General features: G+C 43.4%; 1 protein-coding gene across 1 annotated transcript in view; it reads left to right on the top strand.

Annotated features, from left to right (window-relative positions):
* EFHB (EF-hand domain family member B) overlaps positions 1 to 26,189 on the top strand; it is a 69,008-nt gene that overhangs the window by 31,516 nt on the left and 11,303 nt on the right. The window contains exons 2-9 of the mRNA XM_068238681.1: positions 2,143 to 2,205; positions 6,424 to 6,567; positions 11,175 to 11,355; positions 12,078 to 12,188; positions 17,026 to 17,155; positions 19,162 to 19,245; positions 20,130 to 20,197; positions 24,649 to 24,803. Coding sequence (XP_068094782.1) covers positions 2,143 to 2,205; positions 6,424 to 6,567; positions 11,175 to 11,355; positions 12,078 to 12,188; positions 17,026 to 17,155; positions 19,162 to 19,245; positions 20,130 to 20,197; positions 24,649 to 24,803 — 936 coding nt within the window. The remainder of the gene's footprint in view (positions 1 to 2,142; positions 2,206 to 6,423; positions 6,568 to 11,174; positions 11,356 to 12,077; positions 12,189 to 17,025; positions 17,156 to 19,161; positions 19,246 to 20,129; positions 20,198 to 24,648; positions 24,804 to 26,189) is intronic.

Here is a 26,189-nt window from a genome sequence, read left to right as displayed (position 1 = left end):
TTAAAAAAAAAATGGGAAATGCAATCAGATTTATCGTTCAAAAACAATGAAAAGCTCTTGATTTTTTTTTTTGACAGCCGATCGAAATGATAGAATTGGTGAAAAATTGGATCTTTTAATTCTATGGTGTGTGACCACCTTAAAATTCCACAGGCATAAAATAACATACCAAAAAATAATGGGCAAAAAAAAATAAAAAATTATATATATATATATATATATATATATATATATATATATATATATATATATATATACAGGATCTTCTAAAAAAAATAGCATATTGTGATCAAGTTCATTATTTTCTGTAATGTACTGATAAACATTAGACTTTCTTATATTTTAGATTCATTACACACAACTGAAGTAGTTCAAGCCTTTTATTGTTTTTCTTATTGATGATTTTGGCATACAGCTCATGAAACCCCAAATTTCCTATCTCAAAAAATTAGCATATTTCATCCGACCAATATAAAAGAAAAGTGTTTTTAAAACAAAAAAAGTCAACCTTCAAATAATTATGTTCAGTTATGCACTCAATACTTGGTCGGGAATCCTTTTGCAGAAATGACTGCTTCAATGCGGCGTGGCATGGAGGCAATCAGCCTGTGGCACTGCTCAGGTGTTATGGAGGCCCAGGATGCTTTGATAGTGGCCTTAAAGGAATACTTAAGTCAGGAAAAAAAAATGACATTTACTCACCTGGGGCATCCCTCAGCTCCCCGAAGCTGGATGGTGCCCTCGCAGCCCCGCTCCGATCGTCCTGTCCCCGCCGGCGGCTACTTCCGTTTCGGCGACAGCCGCCGACAGGCTGGGAACGCGGCTGATTTTCCGCGTTCCCAGCCGCTGCTATCACTCTCTATGCTGCTATAGCGTATATATAGACGCTATAGCAGCATAGAGGGTGATAGCAGCGGCTGGGAACACGGAAAATCAGCCGCGTTCCCAGCCTGTCGGCGGCTGTCGCCGAAACGGAAGTAGCCGCCGGCGGGGACAGGACGATCGGAGCGGGGCTGCGAGGGCACCATCCAGCTTCGGGGAGCTGAGGGATGCCCCAGGTGAGTAAATGTCATTTTTTTTTCCTGACTTAAGTATTCCTTTAAGCTCATCCAGAGTGTTGGGTCTTGCGTCTCTCAACTTTCACTTCACAATATCCCACAGATTCTCTATGGGGTTCAGGTCAGGAGAGTTGGCAGGCCAATTGAGCAAAGTAATACCATGGTCAGTAAACCATTTACCAGTGGTTTTGGCACTGTGAGCAGGTGCCAGGTTGTGCTGAAAAATGAAATCTTCATCTCCATAATGCACAGAAGGTTTGGGCGTAGCCGGCGCCACCATAGGCCGTTATAGCAATTACGGTTATAGCAGCGCACAGTGAGTAACTTGGTCGCCGTCAGAAGACGCTGCTTAAAGGAGTCATCAAGAAAAAAACTCTCCCCCCTGCTCTACTTACCTGGGGCTTCCTCCAGCCCCTTGCAGCTGACATGTCCCTCCCAGCATCTCCGTCACAGCCATTGGATGCAACGCGTTTCGCAGGACAAGGCCCGCTTCATCAGGCAATAGGATGGGGACAAACTGTAGACAAAGGCACAAAATACAATGCTGTAGTGAGCCACATAATTTACAATAATCCGTATATTTCCTTAGAAAACTTATCTCAGTACATTATACAGGGTGTGAGTTGTTGCAAAAATGTTACATGGGTGTTGCAAATAGTATATAGATCAAGTTCTATGTGCATAAATTTTATGGAGTAGCCGAAATAGGGTAAGCGATTTTTTTGTACCCCTATATAAGTAGACGAGTACAGAGGCAGGAGCCTCTGTAAAGGCAATATGGTGCAAAGTATGGTCAGGTACACAGTAAAGTAAGGTACCAAGGTGACAAGTATAACAATGTGGACTAAAGTGCAGTAGTGCGAAAAGAAGCAGCATCTTGGCGGCTATTTCACAAGTATGCGTTTTAACAATGTGTGTTGTAAATCCTTTTTTTTTTGTTTTTAATTGTGACTTACTTTATTGAGAAAAATAACTTACCCTGGCTTACAGTGCAGAAAAAAACATAAGATGAATTATATGAATTTCAGGGATTTTTTTTGAATGTTGAATTTTTTTTTTGAAAGTTTGCTAACTTGTATTGTAGGCTGGGAAGCTATTTCCTGTTGGTGAAAGAGCTGCAAGCTGTCTACATGAAAACTACCCAAGGGTAAGGAAATAACATGAACTGCTAAACCTGTTTCTAAACCAGTTAATTTCGGAAGCAAAGTGCGCATGCATGGCCCACCGTGTGCGTGCCCCCATTGCATTCCCTTTGCCGGGAGAGGCCTGCGCAGTACCACTGTGCATGCGCAGAACACTCCCGGCCACAGGAGCGTGATAGGAGAGCAGCATGACTGCTCCTGCGCCGACTGGCCAAATTACCGGGACCCACAGCAGAGGATCCAGGCAGCAGAGGATCCAACCAGCCAGGGTTCTGTGGATCATTTAAAAAAAACAAAAACTGACACCTGGGGTTTCTGTCGGCACCCTGCAGCTGTCATGTCCTGCGCCGTCCTCCTACGATCCTCCATTCCCCACCGCTGGCACCGGTCAATTATGCGTCTAACTAGACGAATAGTGCTTGCTCCCGCTCGCCTCCGTAGAAGCACAATTTAGAGCGAAACAGCCATCAGGCGATCAGTGACCAGCACCCACCATGACTCCCACACTACCCAGCACCGGTATGTCCACTATTATTGCCTAGCTGTATTGCACGCATGTTAATGGACTGTGCCTCACGTTTGGAAATAAATGCATATTGCAGTGGCGACTTTTTTGACTTTCAGATTGCTGCTGTCATAGGACCAGAGCACGCTAACTGCATCCGAGTGAGAGGAGTGTGTGCTGCCCTGCCTAACCCCCATGTTTCCAGCCATTTACATGCTGTAGTGCCAACTACTCCTCTAATAGCTTACTCTCGCTCGCGTCTCTGGTAGCTTACTGCGCAGATGCAGTATGAGGTTTTCTCGTACTGTGCCTACGCAGTAAGCTCCCGAAGTAAGCCACGGCTGTGCAGCCGCAGTTGAATCAGAAGAATAATTGGACTGGGCCCAGAGGATCATAGGAGGACGGCGTGGGACATGACAGCTGCAGGGGGGCCCGAAAGAAGCCCCAGGTAAGTGTCAGTTTTTGTTTTTTTAATGATCCACAGAACCCCTTTAAGTAGTGGCAAGCCTCTGGATGTTCCAGAACCTTCCCAGATCCTCCTTGAGTGCACCGCTGTTTCCCAAGACCTTCTTCTTTGTGGTCACTCCCTCATCCATGTACAGCGCAACCATACTGTGCATGTGCGAGTATGGTCTGTGCAAGCCCAGTAACATATAGCCACTCGTGCACAGAGAAAAATCGCTGCGTAATATGTTGGCGCTTTATAAATAAAATAAATTAATATGAGCGGTTTCATTGTACTGGTCATTCGCAGACAATACTCACACATGCTCAGTACAGAGTACAGGAGTGCGACCACAAGAACATATTCGACAAGTACTTGTTAAATATGCTTAGAGGGACCCAGGATTGGTGAGCTCGAGAAGGATTGAGGAAGCATCTGGACTATCCAGAGATGCTTCCCAATATTGAGATAAATGCTGTATCTTATTTATATTTTCAGTCCCGCTTAAAGAGTACTTTTTTAAAATAAATATAAAATAATTTCATAAAAAGCTCTAACTCCGAGCTGCCTTGATTGGGGAGTGACAGTGGCAGTAAGTCAGCTGCCTCCAGTTAATCATTAGAGTTCTGAAACTGCACAGCAAAACAGCCATGGCCATCTTTGTCTGAAGTGTTCCAAAAGTTTTTAGCCACAGAGCTTTTAAACATTTTAGAAAAGGGCGGAGTTTCAGACCTCTAAGGATTTACATATATAGCAGGTGAGTTACTGCCACTGACACCCACCAATCATGCAGCTCTGAGATAGAGCTTTACATTAAAGGATTTAAAAATTATTTAATGAAAAGCACTCTTTGATGTTTGCTTTAAACCCACCCTTGTACTTTGATAAATACTGTATAGCCTTATACAGTAAAATAGGCAAGTAAAACAGATTTTTGACTAGTGTTTATTAATATTAGCTTGCACAGGGTCTTAACCCTCCTGGTGGTACGCAGTTTCGGTGGCTGCATCCGCGGGAGGAATTTTTTAATTAAACTTGTTGCAATACTTGTAGCTAGCACTAGGCTAGCTACCAGTTTCCCCCAAGTCCCCCGCACCTCTCTGATCCCCCCGATCGCCAACGCTTATATTTACCCAGCCGCGATCCCGCGAGAGCCGCAGCCTCCGCAATCAGCTTCAGTCGTCGCTGTGGCAACGATCGTCATGACATCATGCGCAGTCCAGATCCTCCCCATAGCGAAGCCTGGAGCTGATTGGGAGGCTGCGCCATCGCTGGATCCCTGGGGCTACATATTACGGCGGCGATCGGAGGGGACCGGAGAGACTTGGGGGACACAGGTAACTGGCCTAGTGCTAGCTACAAGTATTACAACAAGTTTTATTTTAAAAAATTCCTCCTGGGGCCATGCAATCCTCTGTGGCGGCTACCCCGAGTGTAGGTCGGGGCTACCGCCAGGAGGGTTAAAGTATCATAAGAAAAAGTTTACTTCTGCTTGTTTCCTTGTTTTATTTTAGATTAATGTGGGGTGATCAATTACAAAGTCATTTTCAACTAGTCTGTGCTGGCTTCAAATACTTAATCATACACAAAACATTTTTCATTTTTTCTCACTATACCCAATTCACATGCCGATATAATGATACATGCTGTAAAATGGCAGTGCCCGGAGGTAGCAACAGGGTGGGACCACTGTGACTCTTTTAGTCACAGTGATCCCATTAAAGCGGATCTGAGATGAAAACTAACTTTAACAAGTAACTTGTCTACATATCTTATCTAAAGCTGAGATACAGGGGTTGGACAAAATAATCTTTGAATATGTTAAGCAATCAAAACTTGACATATGTTAATTTTTTTGTTTATTATTTTTGTTATTTGATATGTTTAATTAAAATAATTGTTTTTTACAGATATTTAAACCAAAGTTGGTTATAATTTATAAAAATGGTAGATCTCTCAGACTTTCAAAGAGGACAAATTGTTGGTGCTTGTATGGCAGGCACTACTGTACAAGAAACTGCCCGAATGCTTGGAATTTCAAGAGGTACTGTCTCAAAAGTAATGACTGCCTTTGAAAGAGAAGAAAAAACGTCCTCAGCAAAGCACAGTTGTGACCGAAAGTCGAAGTTGTCTGAGAGAGACCATCGGACTCTAAATCGAATTGTTAGAAAAGCTTACAAGACCATGGCTCCTAAAATCACTGCAGAGCTGAATGAACACCTACAGAACTCAGTTTCCACAAAAACTGTTCGTCGGGAGCTGCACAAATCTGAATTCCACGGAAGAACTGCAGTTAGAAAACCTCTGCTCTCAAAGACAAATGTTTCAAAGCGTTTAGAGTGGTGTAGAAACCACCAGAATTGGTCGCTCGAGAAGTGGAAAAATTTGATTTTCTCTGACCAATCATTGTTTACCTTATTTCCGACCTCCGGCTGAGTGTACATTTGGAGACAGCCGAAAGAAGCATTTCACCCAGACTGCCTTCTCCCAACTGTAAAACATGTCGGGGGTTCTGTGATGATCTGGGGTGCTATTTCTTGAAAATCCGCCGGGGCAATGATTTCCCTTCATGGAAGAATTAACAGCCGAGACTATTTAGGAATTTTGCTCCCATAAGCCCTTGCTACATGAGCCTGAGAGTGCCAAGGCACACTGGAGAAGCTGTGGGCGAGGCTTGTTTCGTTTATAGGGAATTAGAGTATTCAAAAAAAAAGTATTTGGCTTGAAGAATGCCCTATAAACTATATGAAAGGAACAATTATGCAATGAGTAAAAGTTTATCTCAGATCCACTTTAAGGAAGAAGCGCAACATACATCACAAGAGATTTCTGGAACACACCAGCTTTGGCTCTCATGCTCTTTCTGGTTTTGGACTAGTACATCACCTCGTGAGGAATTCTAAAGATTCCCTTTATACATTCAAAGCATTTCCGAATAACAGTGGTACAGTCCTTAACTGCCGGAATATTGTATCTGTAAGCATGAAAGCTGGCCAACATTTTTATATAGGTCCTTGCCAGGGAGTGTTTTTGAAAGCACAAAGGAAACCTTGAGTATCCCTTCAGATTAATGGAACCTACTATAAGTGAGAGCTTCATAGGAAAAAAGTAATCTATAGTGCATTTTACTCTGTGACAAATGTAGTAAGTAGAGGTATGTGTACACATTTATTTTACATTTTACCTTTTTTTGTCTTAGTAGTTTTTTGAGAAGAAGCTAAATTAGTGTAATAATAATATAACATTGCTGTGTTCTAACCATTATCATTATAGCCTGCAACTCCCCCTGTTGTGCAGAAGTTTCTTAACACTAGACGTTCAAATCCAGGTGTTCGCACTATATTTTATGGCAAAGCCAATGATCCAGATGTGGAGAATTACATAGTGCATGGTGTGAGCACTCGTCCTTCACTTAGCGTAAGTATGTCTGCTGTATGCTTAACTATTCTGTAACCTGGATATAGACATGCCTGTGAATGATGTGTTCATCCTTCCATTTACTAGCCATAACTATAACAATTCTTCCAATGCAGTATTTCGCCTCACCGCGTTAGCAGATCATCCCATTTACTAACATCTACATTAAAGGAGCACTATGGTGACAAATTATGCTGTTCCATTATCCCCACCATTAGTTATGGACAGCATAAATTTCACCATAGAGCTTATGTAAAAAAAATAGCTCCTAACACCAATTCTTCTCTTCTACATTGCTGATCTGTGTCATTACATCAGCTCTTCCTGATAAGAATGCAATGGCCTGGGCTCTTTCCCTGCGCTCTGCTAGCAGCCTTCTGTTTTTCTGCCACAGCTGATCTATAATGCAGCTCACACAATCCAGAGCTGCTGTTGTTTCTCATATGTAGATATAATGTAACTAGCTAAGTAAGTAACTAATTAGCAGCCTGTTTATTTAGTTACTCTATAGTTACATATGAAAAACAACAGCAGGCTCTGGAGTGGGTGAGCTGAATTATAAATCAGCTGTGGCAGAGAGTCAGAAGGCTGCTAGCAGTCAGCAGAAAGCAGGGAAACAGCCCAGCCTGTTGCATTCGTATTAAGAAAAAGCTGATGTACTGATGCAGATCAGCTGTGTAGAAGAGTAGAGTTGGTTTTAGGAGCTATTTTTTAACACAAGCTCCATGGATAAATTTATGCTGTCCATATTAACTGCTTGCCCAGCGCTCCACGCCAAATGGCGTGAACGCGGCGGCAGCCCCAGGACTACTCCATGCCGATTGGTGTGAATGGCTGGGAATGGGGCTAGCAGGAGATTGCGCGCATCTCCGCTTCGAAGGCGGAGCGGAGCAGTCTCCCAGCAGCGATCGCCACTTGGAGACTGTTAGACGGCGAAAACGCCGTCTAATATACCTGTACAGCGCTGTGATGTAAGGTAGCACTGAAATGTGGACAGCCGTGTGACACGGCTGGCCCCTCTGTAGTCCAGGAAGTGATTGGCTGTCATAGGCTGAAGCCTATGACAGCCGATCACGCTGATTGGCTGGCGGGGGCAGGGAGGGAGGGGGGAATTTAAAATAAATAAAAAAATATATATATATAACAACAATAACTGGGGAGCGATCAGACCACACCAGCAGAGAGCTCTGTTGGTGGGGAGAAAAGGTAGGAGGGGGAATCACTTGTATGCTGAGTTGTGCGGCCCTGCAGCTAGGCCTTAAAGCTGCAGTGGCCCAATTAGTAAAAAATGGCCTAGTCACTAGAGGGGTTTAACATAGTTACATAGTTATTTGGGTTGAAAAAAGACATGCATCCATCGAGTTCAACCAGAGAAGTACAACACCAGCCTGCTCTCTCATATATCCCTGTTGATCCAGAGGAAGGCGAAAAACCCTTACAAGGCATGGTCCAATTAGCCCCAAAAGGGAAAAAAATCATTCCCGACTCCAGATGGCAATCAGATAAAAATCCCTGGATCAACATCACTGGGCATTACCTAGTAATTGTAGCCATGAATGTCTTCCAATGCAAGGAAAGCATCTAAGCCCCCTTTAAATGCAGGTATAGAATTTTCCATAACGACTTCCTGTGGCAATGCATTCCACATCTTAATCACTCTTACTGTAAAGAACCCTTTCCTAAATAAATTGCTAAAACGTTTTTTCTCCATGCACAGATCATGTCCTCTAGTCCTTTGAGAAGGCCTAGGGACAAAAAGCTCATCTGCCAAGCTTTTATATTGCCCTCTGATGTATTTATACATGTTAATTAGATCCCCTCTAAGGCGTCTTTTCTCAAGACTAAATAAACCCAGTTTATCTAACCTTTCTTGGTAAGTGAGACCTTCCATCCCACGTATCAATTTTGTTGCTCTATTCGGCACCTGCTCTAAAACTGCAATATCTTTCCTGTAATGTGGTGCCCAGAACTGAATTCCATATTCCAGATGTGGCCTTACTAGAGAGTTAAACAGGGGCAATATTCAGCTATATGGGTTTAACGCGGTCCTCAAGTGTTTAAATAACTGATGGCAGGGATAAGGAAACAGCAGAATTTTTGCCCCTTTAATTATGCAATGATTTGTGAGACTCGGCATTCCTCTCCTAATGAGCGAATTAGGAAAATTTTCCGTCATCACTACCAGTGATCTGGCATCCATAGGCCACTTACCTGGCTTTCCCTTTCATCTTAGGCCTCATTCACAGTGGGACGTTGCGTTGTAATGTGATGTTTAAGTCACAATGCAGCATTACAACGCAACGCAAAAAAAGGTGATAACGCACATTAATACTGCGTTACCGTCGCATACAGTAGGTACAGTAAAGCATACAAACAGTGAAAAGTATGCTTTCCTGTACCTGGTAAAGTGTGCATTTAGCAGTGCAGCAGTGCATTACCATAACTCTACACGTTACAATGTAATGCCAACGTCGCACTGTGAACATCCCATAGGATTAGCATTGCAGTGCGTAATCTGCGTTATAAGAGTTTATAACACAGCTACGCAACGTACCACTGTTAATGCAACCTGAAGCAATGCTTTCAAAAATAGCTTGTGTTAAGGCAGGATGTTGTTTTTGAACAAAGGAGCTACTGATATAATTAAATGACATAGTACAACTACTTTGACCTTATACCTACAGCTCTGGGCCTGACATACTTAGCAATTAATGTGTTGGTTTCCTGCCATATCATACAATGATTGTGGGAGAGTTTGCACATAAGAGAGTACTGAAGTTGATTTTAACGCTTGGTTCAAATCACATCAACTAACTCAACTTAGAATACGTCCATTTATTTTGTGACAGCTAACAAATTGGGATGGCATGAAAATGTAGTTTCTTTTATAGTTTGTGTTGCGTTGGACAATACAGTATAACCGCATAGCTAATGCAATGCAATTATATTGTAGTTTGTTCACATTGGCGCTTTAGCAGTGTGGTGCAACGCATCTGTTAGCATTAATGCGGACCTAAACCCAGGACTTCCTCACTACTCTAAAAGATAAGCAACAGCATGATAACCGTTACAGAAAAACATTTTATTTGTTACAGCCCACAGAACTCCTACTAAGATTATGCAGATTTGTTACTTTCTGGTTTTATGAAAGCACATAAATGGTTAACCCCCTGTGTTTACATATAGCCTGTCTGAACGGCACAAACCTCTGCACAGATCAGACAGAGCTGACAGCTCAAATTACAGTGGGTCATTACTAGCTGATAAGGGAGAATTAGACAGACTGTTAACTCTAAATACACACATGGGGGTCAATTCATAAAAGGCTGTGCGGTAACAAAAATCTGGTCAGGAAAGTATCGGTATTTTAGACTTTTGTGTGCTAATTCATGAAAATTTTAACAGGTGCTGTAGAACTGCGGTAAATTACTGCAGCCCATTGCCAAAAAGCTTTGCGGTAACAGCTTGTTACAAGCTGTTCCATGCAGTGAGGGCATTGCGAGGCATTCCAACATCCCTTCAGATGTATATGTTTTGTTATACTGCCTCTGCTTGCTCTGAATGTTCTCTAAATCTATCTATTAGTCTTTCTTAAAGGGGAACTGAAGTAAGAGGTATACGGAGGCTGCCATATTTATTTCCTTTTAATCAATACCAGTTGCCTGGCAGCCCTGCTGGGCTATTTCTCTGCAGTAGTATCTGAATAACACCAGAAACAAGCATGCAGCTAGTCTTGTCAGATCTGACTTTAAAGTCTGAAACACCTGATCTGCTGCATGCTTGTTCAGGGGCTATGGCTAATAGTATTAGAGGCAGAGGATCAGCAGGGCTGCCAGGCAACTGATATTGATTAAAAGGAAATAAATATGGCAGCCTCTGTATACCTCTTACTTCAGTTCCCCTTTAATATTCTGTTTAATTGCCACAGTTTAGATTAAATTCCAAGAAACTTTACACAGCTCCCCAGGAAACACAACACAGCTCCCCAGTGTAAAACTAGCCTTACAGTGATTGAAAAAAAAAAGAAAGAAAAAGGGTACACACTACACAGCCTAGTTTAAAGCAGGACTGGGACTGTGTATACACATATTTATCTCATCATGGATCTGATGCATAAAGCAATGGTAACATTTTCAATGCGCAGGTAGAGCATGGAAATTTTCCCAAAGCTTACGCTTAGTGTGTTACCAGGGTACCACGTACGTTGTCATAGTACTGTGCGGTGTGCTATTATGCAAGCATACCCCACATTACCATAGCAACATGTGCAGTACCCCAGTAACGCGCATTATGCTAATAGTGTAATGCACTTTGCTCCTTTGGCATTAGTACCTGTAAAATTTCCTTGCACAGCCTGCACAAATTTACCAGCGCTTCGCTCATCAGGCCCCATGTTACATGTGTACCCTTTACAGTTATAAATTGCCACATCCTATTTATAAAGATGTGATGCAGAGCATAGATATACTGTTGCATTGTATAGGCTGGTTACACTTGCTGTGCAGTTTTCTTTTTTTCTATGTAACTAGGAATATGCTTTTATAAAATGTACCATATACATGTGCTTTATCCTGTATGTGTGTATTTATTTATTTGTCCCCATGCAGGCTGGTGCGTTAATTAATACACCACCCAAAACATTGTTCCAGCAAAGATTAATTGAGAAGAGAGAGTCATTATATTCTAGCCACAGGCAAACTCCACTCGGAAAATCACATGACCAGGCGGTAGCCTTCCCATCCACAGTGAATGTCAATAAAATGGTATTTGGGAGGAAGTATGAGAGAGGTTGGTATATTCCTGTTAATTATTACTTACTAGTTTCATTCGGGTTGCGGAGATGGAAGCCAGTCTTGTATCTCTATTTAACTACTTAAAGACCAAGCTAATTGAAATCTACGGCATGTTTTGGTGGTCACTTGGCTGGCAGGGCGTAGATTCAATTAGCCGCCGCTGCGCTCATCCGCCGTTTCCATCTCTCCCATCGCTTAATCCCCGTCGTCTGTCGCCGCAGCTCACTGGCTCTGCCTGTCTCTATGACGGCAGAGCCCTGTGAGCGGGTCAGGAGCCGATGTCATTGGATCCTGGCCCGTCTTTGAATGTAAGCCTCTCCCATTGAAAGCGGCTCCTGACCGGCTCACAGGAACTCTGCTGTCATAGAGATAGCAAAGTGGGTGGCCCAGAATCCCGACATACGGCGGTTGCGATGGGCATGTGTGGCGCTTCGTCGGTTTTCCGTCAGGATTTTGGCGTTTCTGTACCAGCGGTCTCTGGTCTTCAAGGGAGCAGAGACCGCAGGTACTTAAGTTATTCAATTATTTAAATATTTTATAAGTTTTGGGCACCATCTGTATTGCTCTAGTTATTGCTGAAAAGACAATCTAGGGATAACTTAGTAGATTATATAAATGAATTTAACCTTTACATCAAAGAGAAAGCATTGCTGTACTACATCAGATATGTTATGAACTTATGTTAATGACAGAAAAATGTTTTTATGATGTGTTTAGGTTTGTCAGCAGGGGTTCTTGTTAATCCTTCTAAAAGTATGCAAGAAATAGAAGAGGAATCACGCAAAGGACATGACATCTATGTGGTTACACATAACGATTATGATGTGGGTGAGTGATACATTTTATATAAGTAATTTAGCTAAAGCCTGCCTTGGTTTTAATAAGACCATCCTGCCATCCTGCACATCAGGAAATTTTTGTAGCACTTAATACAATCCAAACACATTAAAAATTTTGGTCATCCTGAAACAATTGTCACATGGATTTTGGTATCTCTGTGAATCAGTGATTTTAACCACTTCACTACTGAGGGCTTTAAAGAGAGGTCCACTCCACTTAATGGATTATTAAGAGGATGTCTGAATGCTAAACCAATTCATGACATTACTTGGGCATTCTGAGGACCTTCTTGAGAACTGACAGAGGTAGAAAAGTCCCTGTACCACAGTGAAAAAGCAACCTTCTATCAGTCTTATTGCCATATTTTTCAGAATATAAGATGCTCCGGACTATAAGACGCACCTGGGTTTAGAGGGCAAAAATAAGGGAAAAAATATACTAATCCTGGTTTGTCTATTCTCCAGGAGCATCTTGTAGATGTTCTCCCCCAATTACTGTGTCACCCTTGTACCTCATGTGTCCACCTGTGTCCCCCATGTGTCCCCTTCTGTCCCACATGTGTCCTCTGCTCCCCGTGCCCTCCTCTGCACCCCTGAATAAACAAAAGCAGCGGCAGCACGACTCACCTAATCCATCGGAGCCCGCAGCAATGAGAGACCTCTCATCTCCTTCACTGCTTCCCTAGTGTCAGTTGGCTTTTGCTGATCACGTCATCAGCAGAAGCTGGCACTAGGGGAGCAGTGAGGGAGAAGAGACGTCTCTGATTACCTCGGGCTCCTATGGACGAGGTGAGTGACGCTCTGCCGCTGATTTCATTTATTCAGAGGTGGCGGAGGAGGACACAGGGGAGTGAAGGAAGACATGGGGACAATACAGGGTTGGCATCAGCGGGTGATTGTAAGTCAGGTACTCCCTGTGGACTTTCCTCACCAATTCACCAGAGATTTTTTACATCATATGATGACAGAGTGTTTGAAGGACATATTGACATTACAATGATGGTATCATATTCAAAGGTATACTTACTGTCATTAGACATGTTGGCGAACCAATCGCCAGCGAATCCCTATGGGCCAGTACTACTTCTGGTTCGCTATGACCTGGAGTAGTACAGCTGCTCTGGGCCGGCGGTGCACGTCTTTGATCGCGCACCTGTTGCCAGGCACTCTCTGCGCATGAGCGTAACGTCACTCATGACGTCACGCACATGCGCATAAAGTTCCCGGCAGCAGGCGCGCGATGAAGGACGCACACCGCCGGCCCAGCGCAGCTGTACTACTCCAGGTCATAGCGACCTGGAAGTAGTACAGGGTGAGGGTTCGCCCGCGAATGGGTCCACGAACTGTTCACCGACATCTCTAACTGTGATGCAATGGAGATTGTTCTTTCTCAGACAGTGGTCCTTCAGTCAGCAAATACTTGATATGGGTTTTACTGCCATACCATGGCAATCACAACTAAACCCACTCCTCCACGTACACCTCTTGTGCTCACCAGCCAGATAAATAGACTAAGTAAGAGCATGAAGTCCTGGAAGTGTTTGTCATTTGCTTTTTGTAGCCAACCTGGCCCATCCTTCCTTCCTTCCTTCCTTCAGTCCTTCGAGCTTCTATCCAAAGCCACCTTACACTGGTAGTCAGCTTTATAAACACTGTAACCACACAAAAATGTGAAAGCAGGTATGACAGCTCAATGATGAGCTTTCCATTTACACACAAATCCTAATGACAGAGGATTGTCAATCGTAATATTTGAAAGTACTATTTCTATCCAATAAAATAGAAGCTTGTATATCTTTATAATTGGTATCCAGTGCTCCTTATTGACCACTTTTTATTCATTTTTGTTTTGAGTGACTATGGGGCCCTTTCCTACTCGCATACATAGGTAGCAGCAGGGCAGTTTCTAGGCTAAATTGCACCCAGGGCGACGGTGTAAAAATTGGGCCCCCTTTCCCCCCACCCCTGTGGACTTCTGAACCCTCTTTAGGGACATTCACACAGCCACAGGTCACAAGTAGATCTGCCTACTTACTAGTGACCAGCCGCTCATCCAGGAGGTAGAAAGGACCAGGAAAACACACAGGCGAAGAGAGCCCGGAAAGCCGACTCCTCCATGGGCGCCGCGCACTGACAGCCTGCAGTACCGCTACAGGACATCAGGTGTCATCACGCGGGGGTGACGTGATAATGACTTGATGACAGACGCAGACAGCCCAGGAGGAGTCAAGGAAGGTGATTGCTCTGGTAATTTTCTTTCTTCTTCCATTTGGCTGAACCACGCGTCATCTGCTCCCTAGTGATTATGTCCTTCTGTCTGCGCCCCCCTTCTTCTACTTGCTGGTCTGCACCCAGGGCGGTCGCCCTGCCGGCACTGCTCAAGAAACAGCCCTGGGTAGCAGCAGGTTAAAATAATTGTGACACAGCAGCGCTTACCGTTCCTATTCGTTTGTTTTGTTTAACTTTTTCCTCTGCTCTTAATGAAGGTCTCCCAAACTTCTAGAAGCTTTAATGTTCTCTGTACTTGTCCATTTTCTTCTTGACTTTCTTCTTAATCTTGATGCTCCACCAAGCAGTACTTTTCATCGAATTTCCTACTCTAGCTTTCCCCACACGTATCTTCTCCCGCTGTGAGCAAACGCCCATTAAATGTTTCTAAGTTTCTTTCTAAATCCTCGGTCTCGCCAAGTGATGCTACTAGATGCAGTATTTCTCTGACTTTAATGCGGAAGTTTTCTTGTGATTCTTTTTCTTCAATAGATACATAGGATTTAATTTTAAATAATGCAATGACTTTTGGTCTCCTGTTTCTTCCTTGGTTGGTATTCTCATGTACTTATTCCCCTATTACCAAAAAGTCACTTTTTATTTCCACTCCTCTTTTAACATCAGCATCAGCTCCTTCCTAACATCTTTGCCAGTAATGATATAACCTATGATTAACTTTCCTTTCCCTGCTATTTCTTCCCTTGTGAATCTATGTACTGTCTTGTATTGGAATTGTGTATTTGCAATGAACTAATTATTTGCTAGACACAATTTCACGATTTTCTCTCCATTGTCATCACTCTCTATATTCTCTTCAAAGTTTCACATAACGTCTTTGTTGCTCCTCGTCTGCCTCCCGACTCTTTTATTAAAATATTCCAAGCTTGTACCAGAGCCCTGTGTGCCATTAATCATTTTATGTACCATTTCAAAGAATTGATTCTTGGCCCTCACATCATGTTGTTATTGCATATGGTTTGATGTGGTGTTCCAACTCTACATAGTTATAATTCTTTCATCAACATATCCCCATCTATTAATGCAGTTTTGAAGTTTGTCACTAAACAACCCACAATACATTTGGCTGGAGCTGTCTTGGACACACCAGAATAGAGAAATATAGGGTTTCCATCCAATAGCAAACACTCTTGGCCTATCTATTGCATGTTTTTTGGATTGCAGCAATTTCCAGTATGATTCTTTGAAATTCTAATGAATTGCTATTTCGCATTAATACTCCTAATATTCCATGTTTTAAATTTCAGTATCCCCTTTCTACAACAGGTAATATCCAGTGAAATAATTCCCTTAGCTTATTGGTTACTACTTTTAATTATTAACTAATCCTAGCCTGCTCATTCTACTTTAAGGCAGCCATACACTGGTCGATTGCCACCAGATCGACCAACAGATAGATCCCTCTCTCATCTAATCTGATCACAGAGGGATCTATTGGCTGCCCATACACTGCAAACAGATTTTGAATCGATTTCAGCATGCAATCCATTCACAATCTGTGGATCTGCCGCTGCCCTCCGCTCCCAGCAATACATTAACTCTCCGCCGGCGTGAGTCCCCGCTGTTCCTTCTGTTCGCGCTGGGCATCCTCTCTTTACTTCCTGTCATGTCCTGTGACCAGCGGGAGTTCAAACAGTAGAGGGCGCTCTACAGTTTGAATTTCCTTTGACAGGACGTGACAGGAAGTAAAGAGAAGATGGCCAGCCGGATAAGAGACAGCTGGGACTCTCGCCAGTGGAGAGGTAATATATTGCTGCCGCTATGCTGCGTTAGTCATCGGCCAATTGAACGCCGCTATCGACGCGCTCGAGATAAAATTTCTGCTAAGACAGATCGATGGGATAGATTTTCGGATAGAAATCGGTTGACCGGTCAGCGTTTGCATTATCGATTTAACAGTAGATTCGATCACAGTGGTCGAATCTGCTGTATATCGTCGGGAATTCGACGCAGTGTATGGGCACCTTTAGAGTGTTGAGTGGTGGTCGAATTTGGGATATTGAATTTGGAAACTCATATTATCTGGAACACAACAATTCAGCACCCAAACAAGTGGATACAGTCACAGAAAGTTCACTTCCTTGTGCTTCGCGCTGTGCTTCCCGTGATTGATGCTCCCTCATTTTGGTTTGGAAGGAGGAAGCACCGGAGTCATGTGAAGCGTGCCATGCAGTTTTAGGAGTTACCTTCCCTTAGCCTGGCGACTCTTGACAAGGTAACATGCACTCACTTTTCACCCTACTATATCTGCTCCTCAATGAGCTGTCACCACAGCGCAATGTCCAGGATCACCATATGGAGAACTGAAGTCCAGTTTTGCTGGCAGAGCCCTACATAACAGAGAGCAACAGACAGTACTGCTGGTTTTAATATTCAAAACGCTTCTGATAAACTACCACTTCTTACTTATTTCTCACCTCAAAATAAGGGAGAAAACTCTGCTTTTTTTGTGCTTTCAATGTACTGTAAAAAGCGAAGAAAGTGACACAGTTGGCAATACCCGCTTGAAACGACTTATGAATTTATTACTTAAACTTTAGGTGAAGTAAGGGACAGAAAATATGACTGGTCAAAATACCGAAAAGACAGAAGATTTGGAATTGACACGCCTCATTTCAATGATGGCAGGAATGTTGCCCGTACTTTAAAATGGATTCAAGCAATAAAAACGTGAGTACCCGTTATGTATGTGTTCAGTTTGTTGAGTTAAAAGGAATCTTACCTGTTCACTTTTAAAATCAAGGACAGCAAATAACCAGTCTGCATAGGAGTTATAAATGAAACAAATCTCTTGAGAGCTAAACTCTCTGCTCCTTCAGTCCGTGTGTATGTATATATATATAGCACCAAGGGTTGCAACACACCAGCTCTTTTTATTGAGGAACAAATCTTATATTCATACAGCTATCAAGCTTGATAGCTGTGTGAATATATGATTTGCTCCTGAACAAACAGAGCTGGTGTGCTGCAACCCTTGGTGCTTTTGTTTAAACATGTTGGAGGTGAGGATCCCACCTGATGCGTGCACCCATCCACATGAGCAGTGGTGCCGCCGTGCCCTCAGAACTGTGTATATATATATATATAGATAGATAGATAGATAGATAGATAGATAGATATACACACACACACACAATCTATATAAACAGTATGTATATATACTGGCTGCCTAACTTCCCTTAAGGACCAGGCCATTTTGCATGCCGAGGGGGGGGGGGGGGGGAGGGGCAGGTTTGGGGGGGGGATCAGGCAGACAGATCCCCATTTCAGATAGCGGCCAGCGATCATAGTGATCACATGATCAGGAGTCAATCACGATGGCTCCTGATCACAGAGGGGAGATGTCAGCTGTCATATGACACCTTAATCTTCCCTCTCGGGTGCGCACAATCGTAGCAGACTTTACTTGCTGTTGCTCACAACTGCCCATGAAATAGCCTTTGAGTTAATTCTCCAATTTCTTTTAAGCCCCTGAAATGAAGAGATTGTGTTAAAAAATGCTTTTACTGCCTTACATTGTATGCAATCATTTTGTTCACCCCACTCATTTAAAACTCATCATGGTAATGTGCAGAACCAAAATTAGAAAAAGTTATCTCTGTCCCAATAAAATATTTATGGATCTAACAGTGTATATTTATGTGTGTGTGTGTGTATATATACACACACACACACACACACACACACACACACACACACACACACACACACACACACACACACACACACACACACACACACACACACACACACACACACACACACACACTGTATATTCTGGCGTATAAGACTACATTTTAACCCTTGAAAATCTTCTGAAAAGTCAGGGGTCGTCTTATACGCCGGGCATCATTGATGACGGGTGATACGCCCTTTCCTGGTACCGCCTCTCAGATCTCGCTGCTAAGGACTGTAGTGAAGCGGCGCAGGCACACATGTGCAAGTTCTGAGAGGCAGAGAAGGAGGTAAATAGGATACAAGGGTGGGCCAGAAGGGTGAAAGAGGCGTGTTTTATATTTTGTATTGAATTTGTAGTGGAGATTTTTTTTTTAATCTTGGCAAATAAATATTTGCTACTTGCCCATGTTCCCACTAAACATCTACCAAATCAGCAGAAGCATAAAAATGGTCAGAAAGGATCAAATATCACATGATCAAACTGCACACTAATGCAGATGCTACAATTTGTATGTATCTGTAATAGGATAACAATATTAATCTGGTATCACACACTATGGTTATTGGTTCTTGCAAGGGATATAAGTTATTTTTTACTTGTGTTTTGAGGAAATGAACCCTGCAAAAACCCCAAAATGTGCTGTTGGTCTTTGTAGGCTCGTGTTTAAAGAGAATGATAAGTAAAACTAGCATTTGAATGTGCTGACTCTCATCCTCTTTGGACAACTAAATTACTAGGATTGTTCCCGACAGTTTAGGTACACCCTACCCCTTAGGTCATAGTAGTTTCCGGCAGATTTTTGTCAACTGGGATTGGTTAACTATTGCAATACAGACAAACTCTTTTACTCACTCATGATTTCTTTCTTCTGCATTTGTCTCTACTAATAAGATGATTTTTACTTTATTTAAATCCCTGTATATAATGTAGGTACCGGTATATCGATCAATAAAAAAAAAATTCTAATATGGTAGCTGTTTATGATTTTCGTTTCCAGGAATGAAGGTGCTAACATCATTTCTAAAAGGGTTGATGATTTTCGCGAACGTACTCAATATCAGCTGGGGAAAGTTCGTGATCCGTAAGTATCAGTAACATTACAAATCATATCGCAAAACATAAACGCCAACAGTAGTCAACTGTAGAGCAAACCTGTATCAAACGTGGTACACTGAGCCTGATTGTAGCCTGAACTGCAGTTTGAATCCCTTCGTTTAGTATGCCAGTTTTGGCCACAAACATGGAGCTGAATGTCATAACATATTTATGGCACTTTGGCTCTGATATGGAGAAATCATGGACTCCTGTGGCTTTATCCCAAATAGGACCTGTGACTGGCATGACTGTAGTGAATGGGGTATTGGTCGCGAGTTTCATACTTCTTTTCCAACCTTCCCCTGGCTTATTCCCTAATACTCTAATCACTATCCCTAGTTGATATTTTCCATCATCCTTGATGTCAGGTGTATCACTTGGGTGCTGGCACTCACGTACCTGGGTGCGAGAGCTCAGCTATACACTATAGTCTGACACTCAGAAATGCACTATAGCCAATTGACTGTACAACAACCAAATGTCTGTGACGTATTGATACAGCTGACATCAATGAACCACATATTGCTAGCGATATCCATTGGCCTTATGATGGCACCAAAAAGAACCAGCATTCAATCGAGCTGGTTAACTACGTCACCATTCTGGCATCTGCAGCTAAGGGAATGACATCACATATGAAGGTTGTTAATAAGGCATGGGGAGACTTCTCTATGCTGGATGTTGAGGCAGGTGGCAATCACTAATCTGATTCGATACACTGAGAGTCTATTAGGAGCTAGACATGAAGCACTCTGATTCCAAACTGCATCCCAGCCATTCTTATGAGCTTTCAGAGATAAAAGCATTCAAGTACCCTGAACTGCGTTATGCACAAAAATTAACATTCTTTATTTCTTGCATTTCTTACAGCATTGCAGATACTATGAATGTTCCTGTTGATCATACGTTTGGCGTTCTTCTCCATTCTGAGAAATATGGTAACACCTTTCTTTTATCATAAACTTGCACATTAGCTGTTTCAAATGCAAATTTAAAATTATACAGTAGAGTCCCCAGTGTTCGGCACCGGCAGGCTTGAGCAACTGACCAAAAAGCACAAACCTCCCTCTAAATACTCACAGAGTATCCAGCGACGTCTTGTAGCCGTCCTGCAGCTCCTTGTGGCTTTCCAGAGTCCTCTATGCACGGAAGCCCGCATTGGTCAGGTGACACGCCGGCTTCCGTGCATGGACGCCAGAAAGCCACAAGGAGCTGCAGGAAGAAGTCACTAGAGATTCGGTGAGTATTTTAATGCCTACAAACCTGCCCAACACCCCCCCCCCCCAAAGAAGTCCCCGTTATCTCTCAGGCATGCCAGTTAGTTGAAACTTCCATTTGTCTGAGTTCTGGATAAGGGGGTCTTCCTTGCTGTAATATATAACCGAGAAGGTACTTGGGTGTCATTTCAAACTTCTGTTTAAAGTGAATGGGAACCGCATTTAAAAAAAAATGAAGCAAATACTTACCTAAGGAGAGGGAAGGCTCTGGGTCATATAGAGCCTTCTGTCTCCTCTCTCGGTGCCCTCTATCCTGTGCTGGCACCCCCCCCCCGTTTTAATTCCCCACCGAAAGGGTATTTGGAAGTCTTCGGGAGCCGTGTCCTCCCGAAGACGTGTGGCTCCATACTGCACAGGCGTGAGCGTGCAAGAGAGCGTGCTTGCGCAGGCGCAGTACAGGGCCGCCCTTCATCAGGAGCACTCAGGCTCCCTGAACACTTCTGAAGCCTCCTTCGGCCGGGTAAAGCAGTATTTGACTAAATTAGTCAAATACTCCTACTGGGCGAGCCAGCACTGGAACGACGGGACCAGGAGAGGAGCCCAAAGGCTCTATAGGACCCAGAGCCTTCCCTCTCCTTGGGTAAGTATCTGTCTCATTTTTTTAAATGTGGTTCCCATTCACTTTAAAGAGACCCTGTAACAAAAAAAAATCCCCTGGGGGGTACTCACCTTGGTAGGAGGAAGCCTCAGGGTCCCAATGAGGCTTCCCCCTCCGCAGTAGCTGCAGGCAGTCCAGCGTTGGCTCCCCAGAAGTGTCCCGGAATCCTCCCTCGACAAGGCTGATAAGCGCTGATTTATTTACCTTTCCTGGCTCCAGCGGGGGCGCTGTTGCGGCTCTCCGCATGGAGATAGGCGAAGATAGCCGATCTCTGTCGGGTCCGCTCTACTGCGCAGGTGCAGGAGACTTGCGCCTGCGCAGTAGAGCGGCCCGACAGCGATTAGCTATTTCCGCCTATCTCCGAGCAGAGAGCCGATACTGTGCCTGCGCTGGAGCCCGGGAGGTAAATATTTACATCCCCGCCGTTCCGAGAGGATTTTCGCCGGCGCCATGGGAACGAGGAGGATGAGGAAGCCTCAATAGGATCCGGAGGCTTCCCCCACTCGAGGTGAGTGCCCCCCAAGGGAGGTTTTTCTCATTACAGGTTTTCTTTAAAAGACAACTGAAAGGAGAGGGATATAGAGGCTGGCATATTTATTTCCTTATAAGCAATACCAGTTGCATGGCTGTCCTGCTGATCCTTTGTCTCTAATATATTTAGCAATAGACCCTGAACAAGCATACAGATGAGGTGTTTCTGACATTATTGTCAGATCTGACAAGATTAGCTGCATGCTTGTTTCTAGTGTGTTCAGACACTACTGCAGCTAAATAGATCAGCAGGGCTGCCAGGCAACTGGTACTGTTTAACAGGAAATAAATATGGCAGCTTCCATATTCTTCTCACTTCAATTGACCATTAGGAACATAGTGCACATTTACATACAGTGTAATGTAAAATGTATGTAAACTCACACTTATCATGATTGCAGATTTGAGTAGACATTAGAGCGTTTCCTCTGTTCTATAGTGTTATATGTGACTGTGGATGTGCAGAGTAAACCACAAGAGGATCATCCACCAAATGGTTTTGAACCCACATTTAGTATTAACATAAAATCCTTCTTCAGTTACAACTGTTAGCATATGTTATTTATCCAGCTTACCACAAGGTGGCAGCGGTCGATCAGACCTTTTAGGCCCGGATTCCACAAGGGCATTACATTTCATATGCGTTTTCTCATATGCAAATTTTTGTGTTCCTGTATGAAAATGTTTATCCAAATTTTCACATGCGCCTAGCTAGCATAATCGAAAATCATTACATGGGAAATGGATGCGTGGTGCAAAAATCTGCAGAAAGCAGATATATTTTGGGGGCTGTGTAACAAGTCACCTGGGTTTCCATTAATTCTTATGAGGAAATTTGCTTTGATATAAGAGGGCTTTGCATTACAATTATGATTCCGAAAAGACCTCCAGTCCGGGGTTACTGCACATGCGTGGTCCGGCCACGCGCACTCCCCCGTCATGCTCCCGGCCACGGGACCGCAACGGGGAGGGCGCATGGCCAGACCGTGCCTGCGCAGACTGGACAACTTAATGTGGCCAATTGCAGAATAGGACAGCGAGGAAGTGATCTACCCTTGAGGGGTCTGGAGGAAGCCCCATGTACGTATAATTTTTCCTCCTTTACTCCTGCCCCATCTCAGGTACACTTAAAGAGGAACTCCAGTGAAAATAATGTAATAAAAAAAAGTGCTCCATTTTTACAATAATTATGTATAAATGATTTAGTCAGTGTTTGCCCATTGTAAAATCTTTTAAATCCCTGATTTACATTCTGACATTTATTACATGGTGACATTTTTACTGCTGGGAGGTGATGTAGCTGCTGCATGCTTATTTGGCAGTTGGAAACAGCTGTAAACAGCCATTTCCCACAATGCAGCAAGGTTACCAGACAGGAAACTGCCAAGAGTACGTTTCTTGTGGGAGGGGTTTCACCACAATATCAGCCATACAGCGCCACCTGATGGTCTGTTTGTGAAAAGGAATAGATTTCTCCTGTAAAAGGGGGTATCAGCTACTGATTGGGATAAAGTTCAATTCTTGGTCGGAGATTCTCTTTAAGGCTTGGTTCACACATAAATCTGTACATTTCCATTACAGTCCAGTACTGTCCTGTCTGTTTGCATCAGTTTTCTATCAGTTTTACCTGACTGGACCGGAAATTCTAAATACAGATTGAGAAGGAAGGTATCCCCCAACTCCAACTCTTGTCATTGCTTAAATGCCTGTACAAGCATTAGATCCGGCATGCTGAACTGAAATAGGACAGAGATCCACATTTTTTTTCAGACAATTTTACAAAGGGCCACATTTTTAATAAGGGCTAGACAAAATTCTTAAAATGATACTATGCTTAAAGCAGACCTGAACTCTAGCACATTACACAGTGTCAATTCCACATAAAAGTGCTATAGAAATCAATTGCAGTGTGCCCTGTGTGTTTGTTTTAGCTACATCAAAGTATAATTCGTTTATAAGGGCTCTTTCACACTACAGCCCTTTTTCAGCGTTTCAACACAAAGTCGAAACTTTGCGTTGTCCAAGGTAAAATGAAAGTCCATTGACTTTCATTTTACCTTTCACACCCAACGCTGCGTTTTGATGCGTTGCAACGCACCCGGGAGCATTTTATCGCCAGGAATCGGCGTTTCTCCGTCGGGTTAATCAATTACTCCCACCGCTACTCAGCGTCGCACCGCAGATTCCCGAAGACATGCCGCAGCCTATTCAACGCGTGCAGGAGAACGGCTCCTGCACGCGTTGTTAGTGTGAAAGAGGCCTAAGTAGATGTGACTCATGGCAGCACAGCAGCTCTGGCTGGCTCTGCCTCTGCTGTAAAGACTGAAGTTTTAGGGGTCTTTCACATCTGCGCAAACTTTGAGCGTTTTGAAGCAACGTTAAAGTTTGCGTTAACCAAGGTAAAAAGAAAGTCCATAGACTTTCATGTTACCTTTCACACCCGACGCTGCGTTTCGGTACGTTGCGGTCCCGACGCACCCGGGCGCAGTTTCTCCTCCGACGCACCCGGGAGCCGGCGTTTTCTGTCGGGTTCAATGCATAGCTACCGCCGCTGATTGCGTTGCACCGCAGATACCCGACGACACGCTGCAGGCTATCAACGCAGACAACGCGCTCCTGCACGCGTTGTCTGATGTGAAAGAGCCCTTAACCCTTTCTGTGCTCCCTGCACAGTTCATCCTGTTAAAACTTCAAGTTTATTTTAGGTTTTCCATAAATTGTAATGAAGGTTTTTCCCCCTAAAGATTATCACACTGTACATTATCTTTTAGAGCAGAGAAGAAGTTCTGAGTTTAGATCCACTTTAATCTTTAACTTACCAATTATGATTCATACTTCAACAAGTGTATAGTTTGCCGTACGTGTGCTTTATTTGTGGTGTGCTTAGAGTTTTTTTTGTAATTAAATGAAATGATTTTTATAAGTGAATTACAAATCTTTGTTTCCTGTATTTACAAATGTCATGTTTATTATTTTCCTCTAGGAGTTGGGGATGTTCTTCACAACAGAGCTCCCGGAGACTTCCTGCGTGGTAAAGACAAACACAGAGCCACACTGGCAGCTGTTCAGCAACACTTGAAGAAAGCAAACCATCATCATTTTGGTTCATTACTGGAAGCATTTAAACACTATGACAAAGTTGGTTGCTTTATTGACCCATCATGTAATAGGATGTTTTTAGATAATGTTAACCCTTCTACTAGGGAGCAGTGTATTAACAGAGGACACCTGCTTTCAGTTAATATATGTTCTGCTACAAGAGAGAGATCAAAGCATTCAAAAAATTGACAGCACAAGTTCTGCCAACTGAGGTCAAAAGCAGTGCATTTATCTCATACGAGATAACTCTATTAACCACCCTGGCGTTCTATTAAGATCGCCAGGGTGGCTGCGGGAGGGTTTTTTTTAAATAAAAAAAAAACTATTTCATGCAGCCAACTAAAAGTTGGCTGCATGAAAGCCCACCAGAGGGCGCTCCGGAGGCGTTCTTCTGATCGCCTCCGGCGGCCAAAAGTAACACGGAAGGCCGCAATGAGCGGCCTTCCGTGTTTTGTTTACTTCGTCGCCATGGCGACGAGCGGAGTGACGTCATGGACGTCAGCCGACGTCCTGACGTCAGCCGCCTCCGATCCAGCCCTTAGCGCTGGCCGGAACTATTTGTTCCGGCTGCACAGGGCTCAGGCGGCTGGGGGGACCCTCTTTCGCCGCTGCTCGCGGCGGATCGCCGCAGAGCGGCGGCGATCAGGCAGCACACGCGGCTGGCAAAGTGCCGGCTGCGTGTGCTGCACTTTATTTCATTCAAATCGGCCCAGCAGGGCCTGAGCGGCACCCTCTGGCGGTAATGGACGAGCTGAGCTCGTCCATACCGCTAAGGTGGTTAAAGCTGCTTCATTCATAATATATCTATAATATACCATAAATAATTATAATTTCACCCTTCTTGAAACTGTCAGTTGCCAAGAGAATGTTTACTGACTTCCTAGTGATTAGCTCTCACTCCTCATCACAGACTTGATTACCTGACATCCCCCTTCCCCCCACTCTACTTTGTGTTGTTTGTAGATGAACTCTTTGTGCCCAACACTGCTGCTCAACACTCTCATCATTCTGCTCTGTTCCTCAGTTTGTGCATAGATATAATCCAGTAATATACGTTTCTTCAAAATAACAAAAGTTTAGGTAATACATTTAATGACTTACTGCAGCTTTCTTCCAATCTTAAATTTAGAAATGTAAATATTTTCGTCAGGCATGAAACAGGACTGGGTCATAACGGTACAGATCTGGGTGTTACATGTACAAACTTATCCAGAAGCTAGGTATTACGTGATTGACTAATCCCCACATCTCAGGATTTCAAACAATATAATGCTAGTTTTTTAGCCACTTCCAGAGGCTATTGCTTTGACGCATGAAACATTTCTCATGAGTTCACTTCCTATCTTTCCCTCTCCATAGTTATAAAATTTGTGTATTTCAAAGGGGCATCTAATAACATGTATGCAAGGAAATCCCAATAGTAGA

Source organism: Hyperolius riggenbachi, chromosome 5 (assembly GCF_040937935.1).
Source record: "Hyperolius riggenbachi isolate aHypRig1 chromosome 5, aHypRig1.pri, whole genome shotgun sequence".
Classification (NCBI taxonomy): Eukaryota; Metazoa; Chordata; class Amphibia; order Anura; family Hyperoliidae; genus Hyperolius; species Hyperolius riggenbachi.
Note: the sequence above shows the minus strand (reverse complement) of the source record. Positions and strands in the feature narration are given on the sequence as shown.